The sequence below is a fragment of the Mobula hypostoma genome, chromosome 10 (assembly GCF_963921235.1).
Source record: "Mobula hypostoma chromosome 10, sMobHyp1.1, whole genome shotgun sequence".
Taxonomy (NCBI): Eukaryota; Metazoa; Chordata; class Chondrichthyes; order Myliobatiformes; family Myliobatidae; genus Mobula; species Mobula hypostoma.
Genome location: NC_086106.1, coordinates 112,998,677 through 113,009,336, shown reverse-complemented (window position 1 = coordinate 113,009,336; position 10,660 = coordinate 112,998,677). Strand labels below are relative to the sequence as shown.

Genomic DNA, 10,660 nt, shown 5'->3' with positions numbered 1-10,660 from the left:
AAGTCATCATCAACATCTTGCAGCCAAATCCTCGGTCAGTGACATTTTTCAAGCACGATTCTTGTAATATCTGCTGTCAACAAAATTAATAGGCGGGAGGAGAAGATGGCGACGCAACACAGCATGCGCAGCCTCTCCAGTGAAATGATATAGTATTTGTTAAATAGAGTACCGTGCACAATTCTGATTTGATGGAAACAGCCGTGAGAAGCACGGAGGAACATCTGGAGAAATTTCTGAAATGCCTGGTTTGCTGCCGCTGCTACTGTGCGATCGAGAATCTCCGGAGGAAAGGCCCCAAATCCTCGGCTTTGCCTGCTGCTGGCGGCCGGGACAGGGGTCGAAGTGCTCGGCAGAGGTGGTGCTAGGTGCTCGGTGTCGGAGGCTCGAAGTTTTCGGACGACTCAGAGTCAAACTGTGGTCGGGCATGGCAGGAAGAGTTTTCTTCCTTCTCCCGTCTGCGTGAGATGTGGGACTTTCGAGAGACTTTAAACTTTTTTTACCGTGCCCATGGCCTGTTCTCCACCACGTTATGGTATTGTTGCACTGTTGTAACTATATGTTATAATTATGTGTTTTTTGTTAGTTTTTCAGTCTTGGTCTGTCCTGTGTTTCTCTGATATCACACCAGAGGAATATTGTATCATTTCTTAATTCATGCATTACTAAATGACAATAAGAGGACTGCGTGTCCTCATAATCTAATAAAGTAAATAGCAGAATATTTCACGAGCTATGCCAAGATAATGATGAAGAGTTTGAATACTTGCTTCTTCACACTGAAGTGCACTGGCTGCCAAAAGGCTGCTGCTTAAAACAATTCTTTGATCATTTTGATACTGAGGTTGAATTTTTGCTCAAAGTCGATAAGAGCTTGGGAAACAAGACTGAACTTTCATGTGGAGATGTGGCATACCTAGCCGATCTGTATGACAAAATGAACATTCTAAATATGAAACTGCAAGGTGAGAATTTCAATTCAATCCAGACAAAAAGTGCAGAGTCCACTTTTATCAGAAAATTTGAAATAGACAAGCAAAACATTGGGAGAAGAGTGTTCTCACAGTTTCCCTGCATGGAAAATATGGCACTCTCTTTCACAGATGGTGATTTGCAAGAGTACTGCATACACCCACAGTCACTGAAGAAGGATTTTCAGAATCGATTCAAGGATTTAAATTATCTGGAAATTCCAGAATGATTAACCCGTTTCTTTGCAAGGTGGAAAACCAGGAAGAGAACTTGCAAGAAGAAATTATCAAAATTCAGAATGATGAGGCAGCAAAAGTGTTTTTCAAAAATGTCGACTTTTGTGGTATGTGGCTACACTGTCATTCAAAGTTTCCTGGTTTTTGGAGAAGAGCCAAACTGTTCTTCATTGCATTTTCAAGTTCTTACCTTGTTGAAAGAAGCTATAGTGCAGTGAACCACATACTAACAAAGAACAGAAACCACTTGGACATTGTTACGCATGGGGACTGAAGGCTTTTCCTGTCATAACTTGAATCAGATATCTCAACTCTTGCTAAAAACCATTAAGCTCAAGAATCACATTTATTTCCAAGTTGCTATAAAACACACAGGTACTGTGTAAGCTAGGTGGAAGCTAAAAATTTAAAGCAGAATAATTTTTCTCATTTTAGCATATGATAGGCATGTTTTTATACTATGCGGGTGCCAGAAAGTATATTGTAATTAAGAGGGGTATTGGCAAGTAGGAAGGCACAATGCCAGGAACTGTATGATCATGTTCTTCGGTAGAAAAAATGATAAGATTAACTATTTTCTACATGGAAAGAAAATACAAAATACTGAGATACAAGAGGGACTTGGGAGCCCTTGTGTAGGATTCACTCAAGGCTAATTTGCAGGTTGAGTCTGTGGTGAGGAAGGCAAATGCAATATTATCATTCATTTCAAGAGGATTAAAATATAAAAGCAAGGATGTAATGTTGAGACTGGTGAGGCCTCAATTGGAGAATTGTGAGCAGTTTTGGGCCCTTTATCTTAGAAAAGATGTGCTGAAACTGGAGAGGATTCAAATGAAGTTCACAAAGATGATTCCAGGATTGAATGGCTTGTTATATGAAGAGCGTTTGATGGCTCTGGGCCTGTATTTGCTGGAATTCAGGAGAATGAGGGGTAACCTTATTGAAACCTATTGAATGGAAAAAGTAGATGTGGAGAGGATGTTTCCTATGGTGGGAGAGTATAAGACCAGAGGACACAGCCGCAGAATAGAAGGGCATCTTTTTAAAATGGAGATGAGATGAATTTCTTTCACCAGAGAGTGCTGAATTTGTGGAATTCTTTGCCGTAGGCAGCTGTGGAGGTCAAGTCTTTATGTATATTTAAGCCGGAGGTTGATAGATTTTTGATTGGTCAGGACATGGAGGGATATGAGGAGAAGGCAGGACATTGGGGCTCAGAGAAAAATTGTGTCAGCTGTGTTGAAATGGCAGAGCAGACTCGATGGGCCAAATGGCCTAATTCTGCTTCTATATCTTATGGTCAAATCAGACAGGTCACAATGCACATCCCCAGAAAATAGGGGCAAAATTGTACCCACTGTTGCCCTCATCTTGATAACCACTTTTGCATGTGGCTGTATCAGACTGTGGATTCAAGGTATATGTGCCCCGAGAGTGACTGCATGCTGAGGTCCTATCAGTCCCTGGTGTTGCAGAAGAGAGGCTTGGCTCCTCTGCTGGACTTTGCCACACAACTTATCCCTTGTGTAAAAGGACTTCCAGGTAGACACTTTTGACCTTAAGTCCATCAGGCAGTGGTCAGCAAGAAACATCCTCCACAGCCCACAGGCCAGTGACACTGTGTTCTCTGAGCAGATTGTCCAAACCCTCTGGCAGATGACCTCATCACGAGATCTGACCCACAAGCACTAAGTCCTCAGTTGGCTGGCTGTGAGTGGTTCTTCCCAGTCAGATATCATCCTCGATGCACACTGCCCTTGGGATGGGTGCTGTGAGAAAGGACACGCCTCTGGAAACCAATGCAGGGATCTATGTCCCAGTTCCTCCCCACCAGCTCCATATCAGAGGATGTCTGATATTCGGGCTCTTCCCAGGGCTACAAACTGAGACAGGTATCAAATTCCACTGGAAGCTCATGACCAAGGGCTCCCAACCTGGGGTCGACACACCTTTTGGTTAATGGTAGGGGTCACTGGCATTAAAAATCTTGGGAAATCTGGATCTAGAAATGTAATATTTGCCATTCCTCCTGAAGTACAGTATCAACTGGGTGCCAAAATTGGGACAAATTTCATCCGGGCCCAGATCCACCATCTACTGAGTTTATTTTTACTAGGCATTTGCAGTTAGCAAACAAAGGAAACTAAACATAATCCTTTTGTCAGACACGAGTTTATTATTTTGCCAGTTCATATCTCTGTAACATCAATGGCCAAGGAAAAGCAAAGCTGTCTTGCTAGCATTTAACATTTGGTGATTATAAATTGAATTTATACAGCTTCATATTCTTTTAGTACAAACATTTAAATTTAAAATTTCACTTGCACCAAATACCATTTGAAGATATAAGTATTAATTCTGCGTATAGAGATCTCAGACAAAACAATAAAAATCTGAAGATTGGGATTGTCAGCTTGTTAAAAATGAGGAAAAGTTCAGTTAACAGATAATAAGTGCAATTGACAGCAATTCAGCTGAATTTGGAAGTGTGATTTCTCTCTTAGCCATCTGTGGCAGGGCTGCAAGTCCAGAAAGGGAAGGGGCGATTTTCTCATGGGGTGCGGGAGGGTGGGATTCAAGTGCTCATTGGAATATGGTTGCACCCTAATTCCCTTTAATGAGAAAGCTAGGTTGTAGGCTACAGCAGTGCATTGAAACAATGGAAATAGCACCATGAGAGTGACACAGTAATGTATTGGTTAGCACAACGCTATTACAGTACCAGCGACCCGGGTTCAATTCCCACCACTGCCTGTAAGGAGTTTGTACATTCTCTCTGTGACTGCATGGGTCTCCTCCATGTGCTCTGGTTTCCTCCCACATTCCAAGGATGTGGGGAATGTAATAGATTAATTGATCACATGGGTGTAATTGAGTGGCATGGTAACAGGCTGGAAGGGCCTGTAACCATGCTGTATCTCTGAGTACATGTGAATACCAACATATTAGGGGTTTTGAAAATATGTTGTTTTTCATTTACATGAAGAGTCGTCACTGTTTTTGGAATGCTTTTGGCAAAAAAAGTATATTCGTATTCTACCATCATGTGCAGATTTGAAAAATCTATCCTCAGATCTCAAGAACTGATCCAAATCTTTACCAGGCTTCTAATAACGTCTTCTGCTGGGTTTTGGGACATGGCAGATGATTGGATCCTCAGTGACAAAACTAGAATCTGGCCTTACAGTGCTATAAAAATGCAGGTCTTATGGGACAGTTAAGCTGTTCCTGCACATCCTATTTCTATCTTCTTGCTAAACAAAACTTTTACTGCAGTATAAAGGGATGCCTCTGAGAGCAAAAGTACCAAGTTCAGAATAACTGGCTGCACTGCTTTGTAAAATGTCCTCGTTGGGATCGATAACATCTGTGGATTATAAATATTGAACAATAAAGAAGCAAGCTTTGTCTTGTCAGATTGATATTACATGCCCAGAAATCATTTATCACTTTACCTCATGCTGGTGACCAATATTATATTATCACACTCATTTTACAACTGAGACGAATAGACTCAAGCAGACATGGTAAGTAACAGATACTATAGATTTCAAAACAGGTTGTATCAAAGTATTGTATTTATGAAGTACTGCAGAAGCCATCAGCAGCTCTATTTCAGGGCATGTTAGGATCTCTTGCATATGATTTGAGCATTAAGTCAAGCCTCCTTCATTTGTGAAACACACTTAAAATGGTGGAGCAACTCAGCAAGAGAGGCAGCTCCGATGGAAGGGATTAAGCAGTCAATGCTTCGGGCAGAGACCCTTCATCAAGGCAGGAAAGGAAGGCGACTGAAGCCAGATGCTGCTTGGCTTGCTGAGTTCCTCCAGCAGTTTCTATCTTTTGCTCAAGATTTCCAGCATCTGTAGCATCTCCTGTGTTTACCATTTCTTTTCTAAGTCTTATATGGTTTGATTTTCTTTTCAATCAACTTCCTCTGAGCGAAGGGGAGGCAAATCTTCCATTAGAATGTATTTTTTTTTCCCGAGGTTTTATAGGTTAGCAATTGCAAGGCTGCATATGCATCTTATCTTCGTTCTCTGTTAACACACCATTAAATGCTGAAATATGTGCCAATGTGTCTTGCATAGCCAGCATGAAACTGGGTTCACAATGGTCTGTTTTCCAATTTTTGGCAATGAATAAAACATTCAACTTTTTGTCGAATAAAGTATTCTGTACTAGCATGAAATAATGACTGAGAGACTTCACCATGTGAGTCAAAGCCAAATGAATTTGCAGAAGGTGACTGTTCATACATTGCTCTAAGCTTTCAGAAAATTCAGTGTTATATCCAGCCGCTTCACTGAGCAGTATGAAAGCTTTTTGTTGTGTGGAGGAAATAAGGCAGAAGAAGCTCCATCGAACCAGGCAGATTTATCAGTACATTTCTATCAATTCTCAAGTTATTGCAATAATGTGGTAAGAAGTGAGAAAATTTCAGCAATGTTTGCACTTCCTGAGGTAGCCATGAACTTTAAAACGAGCACCTTTGTGTTAAGTTATGTTGAGCACCTTTACTGTTTTGTCCTCTAATAAAGACGGCTTTAAACCAAAATGACCATCACGATAAACTACATTTTGTTTCTGGTGGACTGCAGCAGATTGGTGTGAAAGGCAACTTGTAGAATTAAGGCAGAGACATTCAAAAATATATCTTTTAACTTTGGGAGAATTGCAAGAACAATGTTGGTTTTAGAAAGTAAACTCAATTTTTATTTGGGTTGGTGGGAGGCTGTGACTTTCAAACTGAAATTCCACAATAAAGCAAACTAATGTATTTACAGTATATATATATATATTTGAAAGCCTTCCATACTTGGACTAATTTATTTTTAGGAGGTGACAGGTCTGGCATCCTTTGTTCAGTCTCTAAATCCACTAAGTGTCAAGGAAGACCCCCTGTGATATAGTTGAGATGAAGTAATCCACACCACAAATCAGATGAACATTATGGAAAATCAAAATATAATTTTATGTTAGCTTGAGAACAAATGAAAATATGAGACTGGGGGTGTCATATAGAGGGCCACTTGCAACATGAAGAAAGCAATAAGCATCTACCCAACGTGCCTGGAAAACACTCTCATCGCTATTCCCAATGTTAATTATTTGACCACATTCTGTTAGCTAACGAGCTGGGCCATGGTAGGGCTTACAACAGTTTACCCAATATGCAGCAGAACTGCTTTCCTCAGAATATATTTAAAGAAACAACTTCAGCCAGAGAGTACAACGAAGTCTCCCAATAAAAACAGGTTAATTTTACCAGTCGAATGTAATGAGTGGAGAATAGTTACTCATAAATTAGGAGCACTGAAATCAATTACGTGCATTACAACAGGGAGAACAACATTCCAGATTTGACATTAAAGTCAACTTCTCATTTCTACTCCGGTTGGGACTTGAAATACACATGAAAAAGCAGAGAGCTGGACCCAGACTACTTCAGCTTTGCAATGAGTTCATACAGAGGCAAATGCCGGTCTTTGTTAGTGGTTTCTGTAGAGTCCTGCTCACATAGTAATGCAATGACCAGAAATGAGGGGCTACTATTTGAAAAGATCAGACTAGACCAGACGGAGTGACACCACCACTAATTGATTCTGTTATCGGTTTGCTCATGTGGAATCTGACCTGATGAAGACAAATAAAAGCTTTTTGCACAGCGGTAGGAATGAAGCAGCACCTTGTTTTATACAGTCCGCATTAGAAACCATCTCCTTCTAATATACAGAGTTCTTGAAACTTGCTGGTGACTCGTCAGAAGGGCATGCCTGTGCTAGCCAACCGGGCAAGAGAAACGGCAGCGGGTAGACCTCTGGCCGGGCGGCGGCTACAAGTACTTAATGCAGACTTGGCAGCGGCTGACCCGCGTACGCAGTTGGCCTGCCTTCAGTGTCTCTGAGGGTGGCGACTCCTCAAACTGTCGGCTTGCCTCCACCGTCGTCAGCCAGAAGCTGTACTTGTTGGCGAAGTAGTGGCAGGTGCCCCGCGCGCCGTTGCATTCGATGAAAGGCGTGGCGCGGAAGTCCTCTAGGCAGGAGCCTGGTGACACCAGAGACTGGCCCCCACCTTCTGGGCCAGCAGCCGTGTGCTGAGGAAAGAAAGAGCCCAGAAGCAAGGCATTAAAAAAAAATGGCATGATCAGCAGGTCTCCTTGCAATTACAGTCTGTGGCTAGATCATTTGATTAGCATTCTAAAAGCGTGGATTAATAATCAGGAAATCAATTCAAATCCCATACTGAAACCCACAGAGTTTAAGTTAGGTTAAACCTGGAATTCTTAAAATAGTCACTGTGAAACTTGCAGATTGTCTTAGATCTCTTCTGATTCACTGGACTCTGTGGAAAAACTTCCCCAAAATTTATGACTTCAAGGCTGCTTTAATCATGTGGCCTTTATAAAACCTGTCAAACTACGTAATTCAGTAGATTTACATACTAGAAACAAATAAAATTTAATCATAGGTGCTTCTGAGTCAGATTTTAAATTATTCACTTTAATTTTTTATTACACTAATCACTGAACTTGCAGATGTATTCTCAGCTGGCTCTCCTAATGAGGACATGCTCAAGAGGTGCTTCCTCAAGAATGTGGCATCCATCATTAAGGACCGTCATAATCCAGAACATACTTTTCTCTGGCTGCTATCACCATGGAGAAGGTACAGGAGACTGACAACCCACACTCAACAGTTCGGAAGCAGCTTCTTCCCCTCCATTATCAGATTTCCGAAGGTCCATGAACCCAAAAACGCTACCTTAATTCCATTATTCCTTTATTTTGCACTATTTATTTAGTTTAATTAATTTATAATAATTTTATGTCCTTGCACTGTACCACAAAACAACAGATTACATGTCATATTAGACAGTGATAATAAACCTGATTCTAATTCTACATAAAATAGCTGAATAGGTTGTATTAGAGCTTATGTGAGATAAATGATTTTCTTTTCACTCTCATCTCCGTTTGGCTCAACATATCTTGTGAAGGAACCTTCAGTGCTGACTGTCCCTGCCACACCCATACAGTTTCTGCCTGTCAAACTCTTCATGGTGTCAATGCCAAGTTCGCTGAAGGAAATTTGCACTAACCATAAGGAAAGAGTAGCCTATCCAGAGACTTCGCCAGCCACTAGGGCACTGCGGGATGGTAATGTCTTGGCTGTGTACAGCAATAGCTTGAGATGGCACCTCGCAGACAGAGCAGCGGCTGATATAATTTTGGATCAGCAAGCTGGCGACTGGCATCATGGGAATGGGAGCAGTAGTGGAAAGCCAATAGGACTTGTCATTCCTGCTTGCATAGTGGCAGACCTCGTCGACATTGCAATACAGGAAAGGCATCGTGGTGAATCGAGGCAAACACGAACCAGCCATTCCTGAAGAAAAGGGAAGACAGGACTTTTTAGAAATATTAGTAATTAGCAGAATCCAGATCTATGCCATGAAGCCCTTGCGCTAATACTACATTCACCCACCATTTTCAACGTAAACTGGATTCTTTTCGCTAATAATTAACTTTTAAGGTGTCATCCTTCTCCCAATATACGCAGATCCATTCCCCTACTCATGGGACTGACACAATCTAAGGATGCCATGAAAATCAGCTGCCACATGGCAACTTCTCCAAGAGGTCAGTCATTGTTGCTTCACCATGGACAAAGCCTGATCATTCTCTTATAAGAGTCAGAGTAATTGAATCATAGAATACACCACAGAAATAGGCTCTTCAGCTCATCAGTCTATTCCGAACCATTATTCTGCCTAGTTCCACTGACCCACACCTGGACCATAGCCCTTCATACCCCTCCCATCGAGTACTTAAAGTTCCCTTAATGTTGAAATCAAAACCTGTTTCCACCACTTCTACTGACAGCTCGTTCCACATTCCCACCACGCTCTGAGTCAAAAAGTTCCCATTCATGTTCCCTTAAATATTTCACCTGTCACCTTTAACCCATGACCTTTAGTTCTAGTCTCACCCAACCTTAGTGGAAAAAGCCTGCTATCTATACCCCTCATAATTTTGTATACCGCTATCAAATCTCCCTTCATTCTCCTTCACTCCAGGGAATTAAGTCCTACAGAATTCAACCTTCCCTGTAATTCAGGTCCTCAAGTCCTGGCATCCTCTTTGTAAATTTTATTTGTACTTTTTTCAATCTTATTGAAATCTTTCCTGTATGTGGAATACCAGTAGGCAGCCGTCAATCCCAGAGTTTGCACCTCTGATGGACTGCGGTGGGAAGGTTTGGAAAACCGGCTGCTACCCATGCAACGGGCTCCCCCTCTCCACATCACTGATGTAGTCCAAGGGAAGGGCAAGTGCTGATACAGCTTGGCACCAGTATCATCGCAGAGGTTGCCAGAGTGAAGTTGTGAGCAAAATCAAACTGCCTTAGGGACCCCGGCTCCAGATTTCTTCCTTGGGGTTTATTCCTGAAGCCCATGGGTGGGTACGGCCACAAGGCAGCAGACATTTAAAATCAGAGTTTTCCTTCTCCTAGGCGGGCTGCTGTCCAAGGCTGACAAGCCCCTCCTGTCCGAAGGGTGACCAGAAATGCACACAATAGTCCAAATTAGGCCTTACCAACATTTCATACAACCTCAACTCTAGACTGTGCCAGCAGTGCACGCACTTTGAATGGGTGAGAACTCGAAGCACTCAGCTAATCCAAGACTGGCAGTTCTGAGGCTAACTACAGCATCTGAATTGTATTCTCTCTGAGAGGCGCTGGCCTTGGCTCCTTTTTTTTTTACAAAAGTTTATTCACCAACAGCACTACATAATAAATCAGGGCCTCATAAATTTAAGATTAAAATACCATTACTACTATCTGCAACAGATTTGAGTCCCTGAGGTGCCCAGTTTTCTCAGAAACCCCCCGTGTCTTTTCTCCAAGTTTACTCGGGCAGGACCCTTGCTCCTCCTGATCATGGAGGCATAATTCACCGGCCATGTCAATCTTCCAGTAAGAATTGAATTGAATTGACTTTGTTTCTTACACTCAGAAACAGCTCCCACTTTTTCCTTTGAAGAGACCCGTTTTAAAATCAGTTAAAACCAATTAACTTTTACAATAAGCAATACACATAAGATGCTGGAGAAACTCAGTAAGTCAGGCAGCATCTATGGAGGGGAGTAAACAGTTTGGGTTGGAACTATTGGAAAGGAAGGAGGCAGAAGCCAGAATGTGTGGGGAAGGGAAACTGGTCTCACCTATCACCTGCTAATTTGTACTCCTTCTCCACCCCCCATCTTCTTATTCTGAATTTTCCCTCCTTCTTTTCCAGTCCTGATGAAGGATCTTGGCTCAAAACGTCAATTGTTTAGGACCAAGATCAAATTTATGCACCATACACATTTACATGTGTTAGGAATCTTTTGTGGTGTGTTGGTCACGATGTGACATGCAACAAAAAACAATTCAACAATTATA

The 10,660-nt window shown here is 41.8% G+C and overlaps 1 protein-coding gene across 4 annotated transcripts in view; it reads right to left on the bottom strand.

Moving 5' to 3' along the window:
* Positions 1–3,371: 3,371 nt before the first annotated feature.
* Positions 3,372–10,660, bottom strand: part of col4a6 (collagen, type IV, alpha 6) — a 469,192-nt gene continuing 461,903 nt past the window's right edge. For all 4 annotated transcript variants that reach the window (XM_063061061.1, XM_063061062.1, XM_063061060.1 and 1 more), the window contains 2 exons: positions 8,313–8,599; positions 3,372–7,308 (listed from right to left, as the gene is read on the bottom strand). In XM_063061061.1, coding sequence (XP_062917131.1) covers positions 7,048–7,308; positions 8,313–8,599 — 548 coding nt within the window. In that variant the 3' untranslated portion in view covers positions 3,372–7,047. The remainder of the gene's footprint in view (positions 7,309–8,312; positions 8,600–10,660) is intronic.